This window comes from Myotis davidii, unplaced genomic scaffold (assembly GCF_000327345.1).
Source record: "Myotis davidii unplaced genomic scaffold, ASM32734v1 scaffold449, whole genome shotgun sequence".
NCBI lineage: Eukaryota > Metazoa > Chordata > Mammalia > Chiroptera > Vespertilionidae > Myotis > Myotis davidii.
The window spans coordinates 2251178-2274371 of NW_006383007.1; the positions used below are offsets into that span (position 1 = coordinate 2251178).

A 23194-nucleotide genomic window follows, 5' to 3' on the forward strand; every position below is an offset into this window, starting at 1 on the left:
CGGGAGCAGGCCTAAGCCAGCAGGTCGTTATCTCCCGAGGGGTCCCAGACTGCGAGAGGGCACAGGCCAGGCTGAGGGACCCCCTTCCCCCCGAGTGCACAAATTTTTATGCACCGGGCCTCTAATATATATATATATGAAATCTAAGTTATATGGAACCAGAATAAAGCATTTTCTGGCAACAAATTTAAGCATTTTCTGGGGGGAAAAAGTTTTTGCTTTTCTTAATGCTTAAATACACCATAACTATGTTATAAAAATACAAAAATAATTTCAGGAGGCATAAATTTTATTGACTTGTTCATTTATACATTTGAATTAAGTAATGACTGCTTACTCAATGCTGTATTAGACACTAGGCATAAAAAGGAGGAGGAAAATATAGTCCAACCTTCCTACGATTAATGTGAAAGATGTCCTGATGAGACTCCTCATCTCTATTCAGTACTGAAGTTCCTTGGATGAACAGAAGCCCAGAAGAATCTGATTTATAGCGAGCCTTACACTATAGCCAGTCCTTTTTAAAAGAGTCATAGACACTGATTTCTAATTTTGAGTAAGTCCTACCAGTTTTGTTTTTTGCCCTGTGACTATATCTTTATACTTAGCTCAGACTTGAGGCTTTTTATCCAACCATCATTTTATAAATAAAGATTTCCACAACTAACCAGACAACATTCGTAGTAGAACCTGCTAAAATCACTTAAGCGAAGGTCTTATCAGAATGTTTATTATGCACCCTCTTCTATGGGAATGTTTTACCTGAAGAGAAAATGAATTTGCAATGTTGTATCATTCCACTAAAACACAGTTTAGACACCTTTCTTAGATACTTTTAAAGAAAAAAACAAAAACACCTAACAACAATAATAGACATTACTGAAATAATTTAGCTCTAAAGGTCCAACGAAGCTTCTATTTTCAGCACTAGGAATGAAGTTACTTTTTAAATGTATGTTGCACTTTTTTCCCTTTATAAAGAATGCATTACCGTTTTATTTAAATTTTCTACACGTGTGAGCAATCGTTCCCTTCCTATTTACCTTCCTGTACTTTCCCATTAGGGACTTAGGAACTGGGACAGTAGCTGCCATCACCCAGGACACAGAGCTCTTAATTCTTCCTGATGAGGGCTATTTATACAACCAGCTTCACAAGTGATTCATCTCTTCTGTTTACTACTTTCTGAGGTAGTCTATCAAAAAAAATTATGGAACTAATTGCAAAGAGAAAAATATCCCATGGTCTTGTTTTTAGGGGGATAAAGAGGAAGGGGGTTTTCCACAGAGCATTTTGATTTTTATTATTTCCATATTTTTCAGCAATCCTGGATTTTCAAAAGTGTTAATGTTTTCTTCCACAGCACTGCATTATGAAACACCAAACCAGAAACCACGTGGTACTCACATGTCAGTCTGACTTATACTAGTTTAAATATTTCACTTTTAAATAAAAGTCCTGCACTCACTTTTCTAAGAAACCAAAAATAAATGTTAAATGTTCTAAGATGTTAATGACAACCTGCAGTGGAAAATAGAAGAATTATACCTTGTGTTTGTGGGCAATGGGAGAGAGGAAAGAACAAGAGGAGGAACAATGACTGAAATTCTGAAGTTTTCCCACTTGAACATTTCACTGGACCTCCACTTCCTGAAGGGACATCTCACATCTCTCTCTAGGATTTCTCCTGAGGCCCAATTCAACATCTCTCCCTCTCTCTGCCCTCCTACCCAACTCCACCTTGTCTTCTAACACTTTGTAAAAAGAGCTTTCATTCTCACTGTTTCTAGTTGGTCGTCTTAGTCAGGGGGAGAATGCCCAAGAGGGCATGTGAGCCCCTCTCTGTCCTTTTCATCGTATATCCAGTGAGCTCTCAAGTCCTATTAACTTTTTAAAGCTTACCAAGTTTACCTTTTTCTTTCCAGCTTCACTGCCATGACAGTAACAACAGCAATGAACAGCTGCCAGCTAATATTTGCCAGAGCCTCCAGAGCCTGACTCAGAAAGAAAAACATTTCATACCTAGAGTTCAGTCCGACCCTGTCTATTGATAAGATTCTGACAGAGCACAGTCTATTAGTCATTTCCCTTGAGGTTCTTGACCTAGTTTTATTGCAAAAGACCTAGCATCCCAGTGCCTGAAATAAGCCCTGAGGAAGTATGGTCCATCAGGGATGCTGCTTTCTCCTTAAAAACTAGGTTTCTGCTCTGCATCACTAATTTAAACTACAGGGTCCCCCATGAGAATGGTGGCTCTTTTCTGAATGCAGGGTCCTGAAATTCCACATAGTTTTTGTCTTGGGAAGACTGAATCTCCTTCCCCAGTTATTGATTGGTTCCCTAGTCCCGTGGCTTAAGGATTTAGAACTAAGGCCTGGCCAAATACATGACTATGGGTAACAACATCATCTAGCACTCTGTTATTATGACCCACTTGCTAGATTTGATCCTCTCACATATCAATGCTATGCCCTTTTAGGACTAAATCGTTGATTGTTTAGAATGCTGGCATCTCTCTCAGGGGACTCCTCTCCTACACAGTCCCAGCTTCACGCCATTCCTTGCTTCCTACCAGCTCTTCTGAGTTAGATCATTCTTAATCATCATCTTATTTAATTCACAAAACAGCCCAATGAAACAGATATTAATATCCCTATTGGGCTGATGAGAATTTTAAAACTCAGATTACATTAGAGAACATATACAGGCCACAGGGCAGTGATATGGTTGGAACTCAGTCAGGTCATTCTATTCCCAACCATATTGTCTCCACTGTATTAAGTTTCCTTTTGCCGTGTCTCACAAACATTACTGCAAGACACTTAGAATACACCTTTCCATCTTCCAAATCATCCTCTACACTATCATAAAAGGATTATTTCTAAACATTCACTGCTATCACATACATTTCATACCCTAATCTTTCATGATTCCAAAATTATTTATGAAATAAGTGCAAATTCTCCATCCAAGCATCTGAAGGCCTCCATAATCTGGGCCCAGCCTACAGGTCAATGTTTATCCCCATATCCCTTCAGGATCCAGGCCAAGCCACACTCCCTCCTGTGCCTCAGCCACTCAGCCCAAGCTGTTCCTAAAAGTCTATGTTCTTTGTTTCTAATTCAATCTACTCCAATTATCACAGCACAATCCAATCCCTACCACAAAAAGCTTCCATGACTTTACATATCAAACTTAACCCATCCTTCATATTGTCATTTTAACATAAATAACATTATAGGATTCTTTTTTACCACATAGGGTTTCTCACTGAAATTTCCCGCCTCCAAATCCCCACACTTCATAATTCTTGCAGGGGATCACCATATTCCAAAACTCAATTTATCATTATTTTCAAGACCTTTCAGAGAAGATAATTTGTCTTATTTAAGTAGATACCTAGAAGAAGGATTCCTAAGTAAGATGGAGGCTCTATTCATAATTTTTTTGAGGCATCTCCATACTGCTTTCCATAGTGTCTGTTCACCAGCAGTGAATGAGGGTTCCTTTTTCTCCACATCTGCTCCAACATATGCTAAGTCTTTCAACACAATTTACTCAAGCTAAAGTCCATCAAGAACTTCAGGAAAGAAAGACTGTATTTAGAAATTCCATTCTAAAGTTTCCCTAATACAAATTTTTAAAAATGAAATTTAACAAATAAATATAACAAAGCAATAACAACAATATTATCTCCTCTGGTAGTTAACTATTAATTTCTTGAAGGAGAACTCTGTAATCATAACCCATAAAGAGTTTTGAAAAGGAAATTAGTCATGTGGAGAATTTTGAATTGAATTTTTCATATAGAGAAAAAATATTCCAAAGGGTATAACTCAGTAAGGTCTTTTCTCTCTGCCAGTATAATTATTAAAATAATTATAAATTCCCAAGCACCATAAAATTCTCTTTAAAATACAATCCATGGGTTGATTGATTTATTGGGTCAAATTATCCTCTATTTTGCAATGTCCACCCATATTCCTATATTTTAAAGCAAATCACAGTTGTAAAGTATTTATCTTGTATCCAGCTATAAAAATATTGCAATTTTTCATAAAAACTACTAATGTATGTAAACTCCTAAAATATTTAAATCTCTGTTCCATTCTGCATTTACATTTTGCCTGTCCACTAGAAGTACTAATATGTGATAAGGCCAAATCACATGTCTTCTCTGAAAAGCTCCCTTAATTAAATAGGAAAAAGAGCTTACATGCTACTAAAACCAAATTCAATAAATATCACTCTGTTTCTGAAAACCATGATCTTTAAAGAAAAATTTTAAAAGCCAGAGCCCAGTGTCAGAAGAAACTACAGTATTTCCCCCTTCAATAAACACCTAGAGACTAAAGGAAAAGCTTTGACTTAGAGAATATTATGATTCACTTCCATTTTAGGATGATGTTTACCAAAATATCATAAATACTTAATAGCAACTGTTCCTAGTGCTTCTAGCAAAAGGCAGTAAAATGAAACATAAACCTCAGCTGTGAAAGTCCCGGAGTTTTGCTTTGCATTTCATCACTCCACTTCCCCATACCCTGTTTAGGATAGCCCAGATTCTAATGATCACCAGAGACAGCTCTGCTGAATTTGAAACAGAAATATTATGAGTTCCAGTGAAACTATTAATCATTAAAATGGAAAGAACAACAAGAGCAGTCAAATATTCAGCCGGTGGTTCAAGTTGCCTGACTGATAGCTAGGAAATACCATATTGGGAAGAGGGTAATCACACATTCCAATCCAAATTTTTATTTGACATTGCTTCTATAAAGCCTATAAAACTCTCCAGCTATCAAGATGCTGAGGAACGCCATGCTCAAAGGGTAGAAGTGTCTAAGATTGTTTATGAAAATCTTAAACTTGAAATCACAAGCCCAATCTCACAGAGCTCAATTTGCAAAAATTAATACCAAATCTGACAAACAAAATCTAGATCTTCAGAATTACATGGTGCTTGCCATGCTGAACAACCTTCCTCCTTAACCTCTTTCTTCAAGATAATGACCACCTGAACTGGATCTCAGGATTACTTCTTACAGTTTAAAATGTATTTAAAATTATGAGCCTTTCCTGCCCCCAGAGAAATACTCACAGAATTAATTATTCCTTTAAGAGCTTGAAATCCACCTTTGACAGGAAAAACTTGTTCCTTGGAATCAGCAATTCTTTCGAGCTTTAGAAAGAGGAGAAAAATTTAATTAAGAGGTGGTTGAGACATATAACACTTTATAAACTTCATTACATTTTAATTATGTTCTTCTGAAGAATTACACCACAAGATTTATCCCCTACTATAGCCTGTCAGAAACTGCACTAGGGATACTCTAAATGCATCACAATGAAATGAACTGAGATCAGCTTTACGTTGGCCTCAAGTTTCAGTTTCAGAACAGTACAGAACTCTACTAGCTGTAAATGTCACCAGAGACAGGAGTCTTAATTAGTCATGCTCAACCAAAAATTTAATTGCAAAATCATTTTGTGAGTGCAAAAAACATTTTAAATATATAAAATCTTAAAACTTCATGAAAAAAGTTTTTTTAAAGAAAATTATTAAAGATGTCTCATAAGTAAACTTCCTAAATCCCTGAACTCCTAAGGGTCTAGTTTTAAATCAAAATAAACCACTTAAATAAGACTGTCATAATAATCTTGTCAGTTGAGTTAAAGAACAGAAGTACTTATATTATTTTAACCTAAATGTTTGTCCTGAGTTCTTCCAAACCAAAAAACATTCAATAAATTTTGAATTTTGTTTTTCAATAATAAAACCTGTTAAGATAATACATTATTAATCAAGACATACAATAATATGCTCATTTTTATAGAAGATCTTTAGCATCAGTGAAAGGAATTTAATAAACTAGCCTTAAGACAATTATATGATTTAGGTTAAAGTTTGCATATCTGCTCTACTCACCTGACCTTGTTCAAAGTCAAGGACACCAACACAATAAACTCTAGCCCCAAATGACCTGGCTAATTTTGCCTATGGAGAGAAATAGAGATAGAGGCAGAGGTAGAGAGAGAGACAGAGAGAGGTTAATTACTCAAATATCAGGCTATTGATGAATACACTGGGGTATAAAGAATAGTTTCAGTTCAATACTCACCTCTTTCTCTGCATATGATGGCACCAGACCTTCCAACTTTCCATCTGTCAGAGCAATTATGATACTGGAGGTTTTTAAGCCTCCTGCTTTCTCAATTTGTTCATTTGCCTGAAAATGAAGAATAATTATCTAACTCACAATTTAATCTTAACTTTGAACCAGCATGTTCTATTCAAACTGAATTTATAATTGTGACAAAATCAAGATCTTATGGACTGGCTTTTAAAATACAGTATTTGTGTTAACTATTTTATTGAAATATACATATATTTACTTTATAGAGTAGTTACTATTGGGTTTAAATGACATAGAGTTTTAGCTTTGGTTGACTACCAATGAGAAAATAAAATAAAATAATTTTAAAAGGCAAAATACCATCCAAATTTTTCTTATCATGATAAGTAATGTTTTCTATCAGCCTCATTCCTAAAACAACTAAATGAATTTAGATTTTTTTCTAAGTAGATATGTAATAGGATTTTCATTTTGACTAGAGAGCTATAAATTATTTCATCACAGCATAAGAAAACATTCTCTCCCGAATGCATAAATGTTAAAAAACTTACTTTCTTTAGTCCTTCATGGATGAATGTCTCTCCTACTGGAACAACATCTTTTAAGTCCTTCAAGCCTTGATTGATTTTGACTCTGAAAATAATGTTTTATAATATTAAACAAAAATTAGGAAAGATCACAATAAGCACTTCTCAAAACACATGGCAGCATTGCATCTAAGCTTTCTTCAGTAAGAAAAGGAAAGAGCATGAGCTTTTGAGGGCAGATAGCTCTTCATACTTTCTGTCACGTTAATGAGTATATAATAATATTTGTGTTTTAACTACAAAAATAAAAGTATTAACAATGTGACATATCTTGAAAATCTAAGCATAAACTAGTAATTTCGAGTTGAGAACATCTACCTTCAATCATATTTATTTTACTAAATGCTAAGGAGTAAAATATGTTACTTCATAAAAAAAAAGAAAAAAGAAAAATCACCAAGGACTGAGTAGGTCAGCTTAACTGGAAAAATATTTCTGAAGCACTTAATCCACATCCCTATGAGTTGGAAATTTTCCTTGTTATCTGCAAATTCCTAAAGTGTGTTACTTAATGATGTTACTTATGAAAATTAACATTTTCTACTTTTGTCTCCCAGAGTCATAAGTCTTGTCATGTAGGCAATTTTATGGCACCTTCTCATCCATCCAGACACCACTTCATTCTCTTGAATGTTGTGGATATTTAACATGTATTTGATGAACAAATAAAAGAATAAATGGAGATGAACAAATGAAAAAAAAACAAATGGATGGATGGATGGATGACAATGGATTATTCAGAAGAATAGTATGAATTAAAAAGAGAAAGAACCATAGAATATTTTTTTCATCATGACTAATTAGTTGTCCCAATAGAGTATGTTGAAATAAAGTATCTAATCTAATAATAGACATACAGGGTAATTGACCCTACCTTCGATACGCCTCCCATTGGCTAATCAGCGAGATACGCAAATTAACCACCAACAAAGACGGCAGCTAATTTGTATACTGCAGGCACAGTGGGACAGCGCCATCCCACCTGCCCTGCCGCCATCCGGGCCTGCTATCTGCAACCCGGGGCAGCGGGCAGGGCATCGTATGTGCGACCTGACCTGTGGCTGGCGGGAGGGACTGAGGCGATTGGGCACCCACCCCTCCCTAATCCGGCCCTCCTACAGGGGACCCAGGGCTGGCGGGCTGGAAGGCAGCTCCTGCCAGAGCAGCAGGGGCATGAAGGCGGCTCTGGCCAGAGCAGCGAAGACTGAAGGCGGCTCCGGCTGGATTGAAGGCCTGGGTCCCGGGTGCCGGCAGCCAGGGGGAGGGAAGGTGTATTGCACGAATCTTTTTGTGCAACAGGCCTCTAGTGACTATAATAGGAAGAGGTATTTTGTGTGTATGAGTAAGAGAAGACACATTTTTCAGTTTTCTTGATACAGATTCCAAAGTCTTTTTTAAAAAGAAAAAGAGGGGGGAAAAAACACTTCAAGAATCTTAAGAGATAAATACTTTAATGTTACAAAATAGCCCGAAATAAACTCAAAACTAATTTTTAAAATTTTAAACTTAAAAGATCAGAAGAGAGATCTTAATATATTGCTTTGAGTATTTTAGTTTTAAAACAGAAGCAAAGAAAAATGCCTTTCTAAATAAAAGTCTTGAAATATTAAACTTAAGTATAATGCTTTCAATAAATCATGAAAAGCAGTCACACTACGCATGAGGATGATAGATGACAGATAAGAGAACTGAAAGTCAAGTTTTCATATTATCTGAAAATTAAGGAATTTACTGGGGTCATACACAATATGTGTATATACTATATATACTTCATATACTATTAAAACACATGCCAGAAATAATAAAAAATTAATTATTATTTTTTCATGCTGCAATGTTGTGTTTCAAATACTTGCAATAAATGAGTCATTCACAAGAGCCTCACTCACATTTTAAAAGTAAGTTATTGATAATATTGTAATGAAAATTATTATTAGATAAGTTCTCCCTCTCAAGAAGTTTCCCCAAAACACAAGACAACTTTCAAAATATGATCTTAATCTTTCTCCTTCCTGATTTAGTTATCTCCAATAACAGATGCTGTCTCTTTTGATACTTGGTTTAAAATATACCTATTCTGAACCTATCTCTAACTTCATTATACTCTCTTTCTACAGTACCCCAAGCTTATGAATGTTTAGCTTTCACTACAATAAATAACTGTCTCTTAAAAACATTCTACTTTAAACTAATTTAAAATATTAATTTCACGTAATATTTTCACTTCTCAACAAGACTGGAAGTTTACAGTGGGCTACCCCATGTCTGGTATGTATAATGTATCCCCTTACTCTGCACTTATTACTCATTGTAATGTCTTTTACAAAGTAAGTGTTCAATAAATTTTTCAATCTACCCTAGGAAGAAATTCATAATTCCACAGATGATGGAGTAAATGACATAATTTATAAACTTTTTTAATTTAAATATTTATCTTTAGTATATACAGGAACAACTTGGAACTGATTCTGTCTGAGTCTCACAGATAAAAAACAAATATTTGGTGCTTTCCAGAAATGAGTGGCAGTGTGTCCTCAAGCATTAATGCTTGCTGTCAAAAAGAAAATGAAAAAGACAACTGAAATTCAAGTTTACCCAAACAGTTTCTGACTGGCAAAAATCGCTTTCCCCATTCAGTTCAGATTCAGCTCCCCATCACCCCTGAGGACCAGACAACACCAGCAGAAGACTCTAAGCCAGCGGTTCTCACCTGTGGGTCACGACCCCTTTGGCGGTCAAACGACCCTTTCACAGGGGTCACCTAAGACCATCCTGCATATCAGATATTTACATTATGATTCATAACAGTAGCAACATTACAGTTATGAAATAGCAACGAAAATAATTTTATGGTTGGGGGTCACCACAACATGAGGAACTGTATTAAAGTGTCGAGGCATTAGGAAGGTTGAGAACCACTGACTTAAAGAAGTCTCTAAAGAAAAGCAAGGAGGAAATGATAAAAGTCAACATAGAAAAAAATGGATACATTGTAAAGATCAGCTAAAATCCAATATCTCAACCTTAGAAGATCAACCTTATTGAGCTGGGCTTTAGCATTATGTCTTCAACTACAAGGAACAGCAATATTGAAACTACTTGCTATGAAGCTGTAGTCAAGGGCGTGTGCTGCTTTCCTGACACACAGTGTCACCTAGAAGGTCCCAAAGCGGAAGTTTCTTGTCATCCCTGAGTAATTGCTGCACACTTCCTCCTTTTTGCTAACTACGTTATGTAAACGTCTTCTCCTCTTATTGGGAAGCCCACAGTAAATTTCTTACTCATTCACAAAATCCTGCGAAGCTCCTATGGTTATGATAATGCTGCACCCTCTTTCCAAGATCTTTACTTTACTTTTATTTTATTTTTATGGTTTTTGTTTTTGGTTTTGTTTTTATTGCTTTCAGAGAGGAAGAGAGAGGGAGAGAGGGATAGAAACATCACTGATGAGAGTTATTGATTGGCTACCTCCTGCACACCCTCCACCAGGGACCTACAGGGACCTAGTCCACAACCCAGGCATGTGCCCTTGACCAGAATCAAACCTGGGACCCCTCAGTCCATAGGCAGATGCTCTATCCACTGAGCCAAACTGGCTATGGCCACTTTTATTTTTATATGTTGTTAATTTTCTGCAATGTTCTGTGCAGCTTCAGATACTTTTCGGAAAGAGGAAAAATTTAAACAAATAGTATATTTAACCGGTGGTTTTTTGTTTTTATGAGAACTGGAGACCAAACTCTATAATCAACTATAAGAATTGACCCTTTTTTAATCTATAAAATTAACACTTCCATCTCTATTACTACCTCTCAAATTTCTCTGCTGAGTAGAGAAAGAAAGAGATTAAAAAGGGATGGGGCCATAACCAGTTTGGCTCAGTGGATAGAGCATTGACATGCGGACTGAAGGGTCCCAGGATTGATTCCCTGTCAAGGGCACATGCCCAGGTTGTGGCTGGATCCCCCATAGGGGGCATGCAGGAGGCAGCCAATCAGTGATTCCCTCTCATCATTGACGTTTCTATCTCTCTATCCCTCTCCCTTCCTCTCTAAAATCAATAAAAATATATTTTAAAAAAATAAAAAAGGAAGGGAAGAATAAAAAGACAAGAGAAAGAATGGAAGGGGGGGAGGCCGGGGGAATTTTAAGTGGGGGGGAGGAGAAGGAGACATATGTAATACTCTTTGTAATACTTTAAACAATAAAAAAAAAAGAAGAAGAAAAAAGAATGGAAGGGAAGGAAACAGCAACAGCTACCATGCACTGTGTGACGTCAATGGCTTTTCTCCATCCCTATAACACTTTGAATTGTGAAAGGTGTTCATGATGTCATAACTAAAATAAAGATGTATTTTTACAAATAGTGGAATAAAAAAAGGGTTGGCAGAGAATTTTAAATTTCCCAACCAACATAATTAAGGCACAATTTTAAGTACCTTCTACTTATGCTGAGGATGTACATTTACTAGTATACAATTTATCTCTATAGTTCTTGAACTTTTCAATGCACATTATCTTAATGTTCCAGATCTCAAAGCTCTTTCCAGATGTCAATCAACCAACCTACACACATCTATTGCACACACCCTCCACATTAACACTGTGATTCTGATGTGAGAACAGCTCACACATGGACCATGGCTATTCCCACATACCTCTCTACAGGTGCAGTGCAGTTCTCCACCCTGGCTGTGCCCTATAATCACCTAACGGGCTTTTTAAAAAAATCTCTTCTCTGCCTTAATTAAAAGATTCTAATTTACCTTATTTACCTAAGTAATCTAATTCTAATTACTTTGTAATAGGGATGGGTTATTTTTTGGAAATAATAACTAAGAACCTCTGGTCTAATCTAATTTAAAAACTTTTCCATGTTGTTGGGATGCTCTTTTCCTTACCCGTTTTGCCAGTCAGTCCTATTGAAAGGGTTTGGGAGTGACAAGGATATTCTTTTAAACTGTAAAATACAGTTTCTGAGATAGTATGGCATATAGCCAGAGAGAACAGAGATTTATTCTAAGCCTTGTTTCCTCATCTATAAAATAGGGATGAAGATATCCACCCTGTGGGGGCATTGTGAGGATTAAATGGCACATAATAAGTGCTGAGTAAGTTGTAGCTACTATTGTTATTTGATGACATCAGTCACTCCCGTTAGTAGGATTTGTTCACTCTGTTAACATAAAATGGTCATCTCTGCGTCAGCCTCCAATAACAACTGTCACTGCTCTTCCAGTTTTTACTCTTAGTCTCCTCAAGGTCACTCAGCTTCCCACAATTTATATTGCAGTTATCTACTGCTGTATAATAACCTACCTGGAAATTGGTGGTATAAACACATTTTACTGTTTCTCATAATACTGTGCATTGAATGGGCAGTTATGCTTCACAGGTTGTGAGCTGGGAGGCTGGACTGGCTAGGAGCATAGAAATGATCTCCATCACACGGTTGGCAAGTTGATGCTGGTGCTGGTGCTGGCGATTGCCTTTGAGCCCAGCCAGGACTGCTGACCAGCATCTTTATGCTTCTACATGTGACTTGTCCATGTGGCTCAGCGAGGTTTCCTCCTACCATGGTGGTCTCGTGGTTGTCAAAGTTTTCATATGGCAGCTGGCTACCAAGACCACAAGAAGAGGAAACGGCCACGCCTTATTAAGTCTTAGACCTGACACTGGTACAGTTTCATGTTTATGTCTGTCACAATCTTGATTAAAGCAAGCAATAGGGCCAGCCGAGATTTTTAAAATTATATAGTTAAATGAATATATTTATTTCATATATACATGTACTCTATATATTACACATATTACATATATGATCATATACACATATATATATGTATGTATATATGCTGTGCTTCATTGGAGGTCACAAAAGAACAATCTACCACAAAGGCTAAAAGCTCCAGGCATCTATGCTACCAAATGCCAATTTGGATAACTGCATAAGCACAAATGTATAGATGTTTATATCGTACATTGATTCTGTTATTTATCCTTAAGATGTTATTAGTCAGGGACATTAGTCTTTAAAATAAATGGTAACTGCAAACAAAACATGGCAATACCTGAGAATTTTATCATAATAACCCATTTATATAATATAATAAAATTTTTATTTTATAAGTAGACCTTAGTAGGTTGAGTAGAATATGAAACAAAACAATACTCTCAAAATTTTATTTTTGTCTGTAAAAAATTACTAATGATTCACTTAGCACTGTACTGTACCTTAACTATCTATAATAAAATAATAAAAGGGTAATATGCTAATTAGACCAGATGTCTTCCAGACATCTTCCCTGATGAAGCTGGGGCCAGAGGGAGGCCAGCCTGGGTCCCGGGTGCCTGCAGGCAGCCTGGGGAAAGCCAGCTCGAGTCCCGGTGCCAGAGGGAAGCCGGTAACAGCAGCCGGGGGAAGGAAGGCCTACTCTTGCAAGAATTTTCATGCATCTGGCCTCTAGTTAATAAAAGGGTAATATGCTGAGTAGACGAAATGACCTTCCGGATGAAGCAGGGGCTGCAAGGGAAACCCCGGTCCCGGGTACCTGCCAGCAGCCAGAGGGAAGCCCGGGTCCCAGGTGCCAGAGGGTAGCCGGTGATGGCAGCCAGGGAAAGGCCTACTTTTGCACGAATTTCGTGCATCAGGCCTCTAGGTGTATATAAAGCATTTAGCAAAATGTCTGATACATAGTAACTGTTCAATGAACTTTATCTATTTTTATTGTTTCATTCTATTAATAAGCCACAATATTCACCAGACTGACAGAAATTTAAAAAACAATATGAGAGGAAACCTGTTCATTCATTCATTCGTGCATACCTCCTCCAATTATCTACTTAATTGTGTTATATTCTGCTATACTACATACTGCATGAATGATAAATTGCAGAAAAGTAATTGTTTTCTTATCTGCTCTTCAACCTAAAAAAAAAAAAAAATGTTTTAAGCCCTAACCAGTTTGGCTCAGCGGATAGAGCGTCAAGGGTCCCAGGTTCGATTCCAGTCAAGGACTTGTACCTTGGTTGCAGGCACATCCCCAGTGGAGAGTGTGCAGGACGCAACTGATCGATGTTTCTCTCTCATCGATGTTTCTAACTCTCTATCCCTCTCCCTTCCTCTCTGCAAAAAATCAATAAAATATATTTTTTAAAAAATGTTTTAAGGTTTCCAAACAGTGAAAGATTATTTTCTAAACACAAACATTGCTAATATACTCTATTATCTAAGTTTAGCTATCTCTTTCTATACAAACTTGCTTTCTATTTATTTAACATGTCACTCTAAGGCTAACATATGCCCAAGCCTCTGTGCTCCAGTCCAAACCAGTGACCCCAAGGTAGCAGTCCTGACTCAAAAGTCTCTGCTTACAAAATGCTCCACACAATCTGGGTTTTGTGAAAGATTGTTCTCCAATTTATTCTACACTAACCAAAACGTGGGACACAGATCACACCTGGAGTCCATAACTGCATTTTGTACATTTTTATTCCATTTCCCCATTCGATGCCTTCCTGGGCCATGAGAAGTGGACTTCAGGAGGCCAGAGCTGCCTCACAGGCATGAGTAACAGTGCATTTAATTTTCTAGAACACACAAAACAGATGTAGAATTTCACTGAAAGTAAGTATTAACATATCCAGGACCAGGATCTGAGCTGCTGCCATGCCCAAACCTCTCAGGATTAGCACAGTGTGTGGCCAAAACTGGCTTTTCTAAACAGGAGTCATTACTTCCCTATTAGAGTTTTTTTTAAACCCTATCATCACTTCCTCTCATCATAATAGAATAAATCCAGAGGATGACTATGTCTTTGAATTATGACAAATGCTGACTAATTGTGAAAGCTGGTGAAGGGGGAACACAGAGTCTCAGGCAGTACAGCAGGTAAGGGTGCACGTTCGGGGTCAGACCTGGGCGGGAATTCTGGGTCTAGTTACTCAGCAGTGTCACCTCGAGCAAATCACTTCAGTTATAGTCCTGGCACAGATGTTGGAAATGATAATAATGGCGTACACTGAGAGCCTCCAAATCTCATTTCCACATAAGCCTCCTTCCCACCCAGTCATCAAGGAGGCCGTCTCACACAGTATATGTGTTTCTTGTCCCAGCATCACCACATGGTAGGGATGATAAGCTCCTTTTAGCAAGCAAGGGGATTGGGCAACAAGAGGCAAAGTAACTTGTCCAAAGTCACGCAGCTAGTGTATAGCTCCTCTATTTACCCAAGGTGTAGTCCTGGCGTTTTCATTTTAACAAGAAGACTTCAGGACCTTTCAGTAGAAGCGCTGGATATGCTCTATTCCTAGCGCTTACTCTTTCAAACCCCTGGGTTCATTCTGATTTCAAGATAGCCATCTCTAGCTACAGAAAAAGTCAGGAACAATTCTTTTTAATTTCTACATGGTATATTATTGTCAAAATAAAATTGAATAACCTATATGCATGGAAATTAAAACACAAAGACTTTCCCCACATTGAATCTCACAGTAACATTGTTAACAGTTTGTTGCCTATCTTCCAGCCTTTTTTCTATAATCACACACACACACACACACAACTACAGAAACAGTTAAATATTTTGTTTTTATTTTAAAAATAAAATCATACTTAACAGAGTGTTCGGCAACTTTCCTTCCTCAATTAATATATCTTAGATATTTTTTCATGTCAATCTATATAAATTTTCCAATTCTTGTAATGGCTGCATAGTGTCTGTTCTATGAATATACTCTAAGTACAGTATCAATTTATAGGCATTTGGATTGAATACAGTTTTTCACCATTATGGACAAAGCTGCAACGTCTGATTTTGCACATGCCTATCTTTGCACTCTGGTGCTAGCATCTCAGTGAGACATCGTCCCTAAAAAGGAGAACTGCTAATAGGAACCTTCTAAACATTTACAGAGACTGTCATATGTCCCTTAAAAGGACCATCTTGTCACAAGTACATTTTTAAGTCAGATGATTAGGAATTAGAATAAATTCTTTCAAATAATAGAAATGTGTATATTATCTAAACTTAATGACTTCTCTTCAATTTCCAGCAAGTCAGGCCAAGGAATATTTTTTTCCTAAGTAATGGGTAATTGTGTTCAGATCAAATAAATATAACCTTTTAAATCTTGGGACAAGTATATTGAAAATATTTATAACTGATGTATAAGAGTGGGAATGAGAAATATGACATCATTGGGAAATATGACATCATTTATCATTTTTCAAAGAGAGAAAAAACATTAGAACAATTAATAACTAAGGTTCTAGAGTCAGGCCAACTCAACCATTCACTCAACACATATTTATTGAGCATCCACTCTCTGTTCTAGGTGTGGGATATATGGGTGAACAAGACAAAGAAGACCCCTCTGTTCCCATGTACTGTACATTAGAGTCATGGAGATAAAAGTTAATTAATTGATAGAATAATTTCAAAACATGATAACCAGATAGAGTATTGTGAGAATATACTGAGGAGGCAGGTCAGGGTTCCCTCAGGCTTGATGGCCAAGCAAAGCCTCTCAGAGGAAGTGACACATGGGATCAGGCCAAAATGACAAGAATGACCTGGCCTGGACAAGATCTGGGGCCGAGAAAGAGCAAATGTCCTAATGTGGAAACAAGTTTGGCCTTTTTAGGGAATGGAAAGGCAGCCAGTGGGCTAGCTATGGCATCCAATGTTGTAACAGAGGATTGGGTGAGGCAATCAGGTAGGAGCTTCAGGCCACGGGGAGACGTGTTCTTCTATTCCAAGCCATTAGACTGTATTCGGCATGAGAGTGGCATGATCTACTTTATACATTAAGATACCATTCTGGCTGATATACTGATCACCACTTATTAACTAAGTATCCTTGGACAAGCTACATTACCTTTCTTAGCTTCAGTTTCCTCATTTGTAAAGATGAGATAATAATAGTATGTATTACATGGAGTTGATAGGAGGATTCAATGAGGTAATGAATGGAAAGCATTTTGCACACTGCCTAGCACCTAATAATTGTTCACTAAATGATTTCAACTAAATCACTTTTATATCATTAAGACCATACTAAACACAACTGAGCATAATTCACTATCCCCAAGTATGCACCACAAAGACTAAAAATATCCTTTAAAATTAGTCCTGTTTCAAATTCTCTAATATTAAAAGGCTGGATATTTCCATATTGAAAAACACTCAGCACTTTCTTCTTACCTGATCCTGTTATTCAGCCCTGAACTACTGATGTGTATGTGCACACCCCTTATTTTCACACACACTAGATTATACATCTTTGTGTTACTCCCAGAACCCACAATGCTCAATAAATCTTATAAGGAAGGCATGCAGGTAGGTGGAAAAAATGGACTAACAGATATATGGAGGATAAAAATCATGATGACAAGAGAATAGAAGGGAGTGTTTTCAATTGAAATATTTAAAAGAATAAAGTCTCTAAGTGATGAGTATATGAAATGTATAACTGGTCATTTCTGGCCATTATTCTATTCATGCATTTACATAGCACTAGATGTTATGCTGAAACCCTAAGAGAAGACACTGCCTGACCATAAGGCCGTACTGCCCTCCAATCTTGCTTCATCTCTACTGAAAGTATTTAGCAACACTCTGAGAAACACGAAAGAGGTACTTCTCATATTTACCGCAGAACTGAAGAATGATGAGTGATAGAACCAAAATTGTGAAATCTGCTGCGCTTAACCTTTGTGTTGCTCCTGCATGCACCTCTGTTTGTCAGTCTGATACACGCCATCAAGAAAGTTGATATGTAGAATACCAATTTCTAGGCTTTGACTCAAAGATCCACAATAGTTGTGGAAACATTTGTTCAGTGATCTTGCATCTAAATAGGCAAATTGTTTCTACACACTTGACAGTATGTAATGGATGAAAAATGATCTGCTATCCAAATATAGAGGGCCATAGAAATTTAAAAAGTTACTGCTGACTTAAATAAAGTTAGTATAAGAATAACTAGAAGCAGAAAATAATATCCTTTACTGGAGACTATTCTGTGATATACAAAGTACTTTTCTATGCATTATCTTATTTTGATCTTCATAGCATCTCTCTTAAGAAAATTTGATAGTTTATGTCTGTGATTTATACATATAAAAAGTAACACACTGAGTATATACTTGGTCCAAGTCTCCAAGTCAGGAAGTAGCAAAACCAGAACTCTAGCCCAGGCCTTCTTAGTGTTCTTTCTGCCATCCCAAACTAGTTCAACATGCTATAAATCATCAAATTCAATAAAAATAAATGTATCTTTATTTCTAAGAGACAGGCGAGCAGCATAAGTTGCAAGTAGCATTATTAACATTCTGCCTGGAATATTATAAATCCTTTCAAAAGGACAATAATCTCTTTATATAAACACAATTCTTCCCTGATCATTAAATACTACATATTCCCTAGCACCAGGTAACAACAAAGCTTTCACCTCTTGAATACATATGTGCCAGATTCTGTCGTATATTCTCCTCACTCACTGACTTCGATTCTTACAACAGTCTTATGAGGTGGTTATTGTCAGCATCATCTTTGCGGTCAGTATGTAGATGGGGGAAAAGGAGGCATGAAGAGGTTAAGTGTCCTGGCCAATGTGGCTCAGTTGGTTGGGCATCATTCCTTGCACTGAAAGTGTGCAGTGTTGATTCCTGGTCAGGCCACATGCCCGGGTTGTAAGCTTGATTCCCAGGCAGGGTGTGCAGGAGGCAGCCTGTCTCTGTTTGGCTCTCACATCAATGTTTCTGTCTCTCTCCCTCTCCCTTCCTCTTTCTCTAAAAATCAATAAAAAAATATTTTAAATAAAAAGAGGTTAAGTAACTTGCCCATGATCGTTTAGCTAGATACCCGTTCAGTGGCTCTTAACAACAATGTTATGCTGTCCCTTCAAATAGAGGCCTCTTTATGCCATTCCAATCTCTCCCCTATTAGATTCAACCAAGAGAAGGGAAGAACCTCTCATTTAAATTAATGATTCAAACTCCTCATATGCATGTCCAAGCAATATCAACTTGGAGACCACTGATTACACTTCATCTTCAAAGGGCTGGAGGACCCATATGTAAAGTGTCTGACGGAGCACCTGGCACAGCATACGCAGGTGACAATTACTGAGAGTCTACTATATGTCTGGCATTATGCTAAGTGCTTTTCTCTACATATGCACTCCATAAATGTCACCATTATGCTTTTATTTCCTCCCAGAGGATAGGCTAGGTCCAAATCCGTTTCTTTGGAAATTAGGCTGGGCAGTGAAGAAAATGTATTCCCATGAAGGCACGGACTGTCACTTCACTGAGTGTAGAAAGATATTGTATATGGGTTATAAGGGGCTGCTATTGTTCTGGCCTTGAAGAAACCCAGGTGCATGTAAAAAGGATGGAAGGGAAGTATCCATGAGAAGACTGAGGCTGTAAGCCAGAACCCACCCTCCCCCCATCTACAGACTTCCTCTCCAGGAAAAGTAATACTTAAAGCACAAATAAATTTAAAGTTTATATAAGTTCCTTCCCTGAATCCTTTTAAATACTATGCTTTCTTGACATTTTTCAAAGAAAAATAATTTATAAAAGAAACCTGTACTCACACATAACTCCTGGGAAATCCACATATTATGCAAAACAAACTCCACCAGCCTCCCCTCCTAAAACTACAGTTAGATTTCAAAATAATGCTAACTCATTCATTAATTCAACAAGAACTGAGCAAGAGCTATCATGCATACCTGGTATTAAATGAAGTAGATATAAAAACAAAGAACTCAGAGTCTAGTAAGCAAAACTGATCCCATGGAAACTAGCCATTCTTTAAAATAAGGCAATGACTATTTCCAACTTGCCCCAGTGGGTTCAAATGACATAGAAATGGTCATATGAAATACTATGACATCGGCTTGGAAAAAGCCATACCTTTTACAAAAGATGTGTGTGTGTGTGTGTGTGTGTGTGTGTATCTTGTGTGTGTGTATCTGTGTGTAGAGACACATACATATATATATTACATATGTCTGATAAAAATGTGAGCTATATAGATGTATTTTATATATACGTTATATACACATATACATACTAATATAATATAAAGCAAGTTCCTTCACAAAAATAAACATACTCAGCACCAGTGCACCTCAGAGTAAGACTAGAGATCCAGGATGTCTGCTGACTCTAGTGAATTATCCAAATAGATCCATAGCTCTCCCTCACTAATGTTCTTCAAATTCCTACTTGATTAATATATTACATCTAAACAAGAAAGATGTAGAACTACTTATAGTAACAGAGAAGGGAAATGGTGGGAGGTAGTGAATATACAACTAGGCAGAGTTCTGGGTTTCCTTGTACATTCCACAGCCAATATGAATGATATTGATTTTCAGATTACCCGCTCTTTTATATTACTCATACCTCCTTTCCCCTCTATTAGTGAAGAGAACCCAATTGTCTGTGCATTTGCTTGATTCCACTGAGAGGCCTGAACCACCGCTTGGAATATCAATCATTCTTTTAAGATTAGTCTCTGCTAAAAGCCTGCAGCGACATGATAATGCACTAACCTGTCTCCAGTTAATGGCAAAATAGTGGTTGCTTGAGAAGAAAACACAATGAAAGATACTCTCATGCGAGGGCTGCAAAATAAGAAGAGAGGCAGTTAAAACATGTTTAAAGGAAATAGTGATACAACGCAGATATATAGCTAGGGAGTCTCATTTAAAATCCGTCTCCCTGAAGAGCAGGCTTCTGTTCAATGGAACCCCCTCAGTAGATACACTAACTCTGCTTAACGTTACTGCACCAGTCATTTTGGATTCAGGCCGTGCTTCTCAGCATTCAAGCACTCCTCCATGACCCTTGGGGCCGTTTAGGAAGAGACTTACTAGAAAGATAAATTCTAGGTCCATGAAAAATTCTTTTGAGAAACTGCCTGATGTTCTACCCCATCTCCTTAAAGGAGACCAAACCCTGCAGAGAGACTATGGCTAGTAATATCGAGGGCTGGGGAGTAGCCAGTTTGACTTAATTACCCCTACATGATGAATTTCATAAAAAGTTATCCTGAATACTTTAGAATACTTAAAGAATGCCATGGGCAATGTGAAAGAGACCAACAAATCCCGTTTTGATTAGTCATCTTCAATTTTCCAAGTCTCAACAGTCATATTTCCATAGTCAACCACTGCCCCAGTGAGCTGCATCTTTTAAGCTTTAGGCAGAATGGTTCCTGTTTCTGAGACAGTCTTCGCAACCATTACTCAGATTGGAAACTGAAGGTATGAAGCGAAGACCTACAGACCGCAAGATCAGCATGATGTCCCATGCATATTTTGAAAGTTAATCTCTTCAGTAGTCACCCTTTATTCACTTCCTATGCTGTATCCTTAGTAACGGAGCAACCAAACTTGAGCTAGAAAACTGTGTATTACAGAAGTCCAACTTGCAAAGCAGACCAAATAAATAAGAACCTCACTTCTTGAAAATGTAGTGTTGAAATGACCCATTGCTCTCAATCAAAATCTATGTGAAAACTCTCTGCACACTCCTGGATTAAATCAGAAAATTTATAAACAACTCTCTTCTGCCTTTGACATTAAAGGGCATAGGGCCCTGTTTGTTTTTCTTTCTTAGACAGTTTTACCTCTGACCCTGCCCAGAAATGAGTGTCATACTTGATTTCTGAAGCAGGAGACCGATGATGGAACATGGACAAGCATACATTGTTACAGGGATAACTTTACGGCTGCCAGTAACTGAAAGCAAGGACTGCCTAGGCCTCTACAGATTGTTGAAGTTACTTGCAACATGACTTTCAAAATGTTTTGATCATCCGAGCCTGTTTTACAGACAACATTTGGGCTAACAAGACTGAAAGAAGCAATATTTAATGATACAGCTCCTTTTTGTGTCCTTTCCATTATCTTGATAAACTTGCATTTGCTCATTGCATGTTTTTCTTTACAAAAAGAAAAATGAAAGGGGAAAAAAGCCTCAAAAGCCTGGTGTCTGGAGGCTACGTTTAAGTAAGGGATGCCACTAATTCCTAGTTACCTCTAAATAAGAGGGTGAGCTGGACTGCATAGTAGTTATGCTTTTTATAGGAGAAGAAACCAGTCTTTCGTAGTAAGGCTTATTGCATATACAGAACAGTTAAATTTTAAACGCACCACACACCCACCCACACATTTTGTAAACACAAGTCATTTCTTTAAACATCCACACAAGTGCCTTTTCTGGTAGTAGGTTATTAACACATGTTCATTTGAAGTTTACCAACACTTTTTTTTTTAAAGGAGGACCTCTATAATGCTAAGAATCGTGTGGAAAGGAAAATATATTATGGATACTATTAGCATAAAAATTTTAATGTGATAAATTATGAGAAAGCATAACTGAAATCCGTAACAGATGAAAATTCAAAAAGGAAAAGACATGTGGAATAGTATTTGAAGATGCTTCCCTGAGGCCTGCGCCAAGTTTCTGGGGTCCAGATGACATAAGCCCTCCACAAGTGAAGGTCTGTCCTAATAAGAGCATGTGTGTAATAATGATCTTGAGGCTCTTTCACATCCACATTTCACTGAAGGCTTTTCCTGCAAAAGGTTTCCCAAAAAGGGGTGGGTGGATACCCTGCATGTTGGTCTACTTCCCTCAACTTCACACTCCAGGCGCTAGAAAAGTAAAGTGGGAGAAATACCTCACAAATCGTTCTGTAAGTTGCTTGACAAAATCGTAAATTTCAAGCCAGTTATTGGCCACACTCCAAGACCTGAAAAAAAGAAAGAAAGAAAGAAATAGAACTAATCAGAAAAACAAACATGCACTTGGGGCCGCTGCTAGAATCAAAGTAACAACACCAGTCATGAAACTTAGGTGCTGCAAGAACTGAGAAAGTCAACCCATCTTTGGGGACTACCTGCCTGCTAATAGTTTGGAGCAGGACCCCAGCTCTTTAAAATAAACACAGCCCTCTTCCCAGGACATGCAGACCACTCAGGGTTTGTTAACCCTGGGCACTTCCTAGGACAAAACCAAGCAAACTTTAGCCAGAGTGACGGGGTGAGGACAGGGAGGCTGACAGTCTGGTGTGGGTTCCAGGGGCACAGAAGGCTATCCACAGTGGCCGCATTTCCATTTCCCAGAAGGCCCTTGGACTGCACGCAGGGAAGACCCCACTTTCCCAGAGAGTCCTGCACATCAGGACTGGCTCCTATCACCACCCCCAGCCCGCAAAGATCCCAAAGCGCTGGCCCTGTGCCCGGAAAGAGCAACAAGGGAGCCATCCACGGGTTGCTCACTCCCCTCCCCAGGGCGCGCACACATCTGTGCTCCCCGGCCACAACTCACCCCATGCCACCCGCACCACAAGACACCGGACCCCCTGGGCACTCACTTGTCCAGGACAAAGTAGAGATCAAAGGCGCCTCTGCAGCTGGGCTGCTCCTGGGCGCTCAGCAGCC

General features: G+C 37.8%; 1 protein-coding gene across 1 annotated transcript in view; it reads right to left on the bottom strand.

Moving 5' to 3' along the window:
• ANTXR2 (anthrax toxin receptor 2) overlaps positions 1–23188 on the bottom strand; it is a 137863-nt gene extending 114675 nt beyond the window's left edge. Inside the window, exons 1-7 of the mRNA XM_006778224.2 lie at positions 23128–23188; positions 22432–22503; positions 20297–20368; positions 6689–6770; positions 6123–6230; positions 5930–5998; positions 5102–5182 (exon numbers count right to left, since the gene is read on the bottom strand). Of these exons, the coding sequence (XP_006778287.1) occupies positions 5102–5182; positions 5930–5998; positions 6123–6230; positions 6689–6770; positions 20297–20361 (405 nt within the window). The 5' untranslated portion in view covers positions 20362–20368; positions 22432–22503; positions 23128–23188. The remainder of the gene's footprint in view (positions 1–5101; positions 5183–5929; positions 5999–6122; positions 6231–6688; positions 6771–20296; positions 20369–22431; positions 22504–23127) is intronic.
• Between the last annotated feature and the right edge of the window lie 6 nt (positions 23189–23194).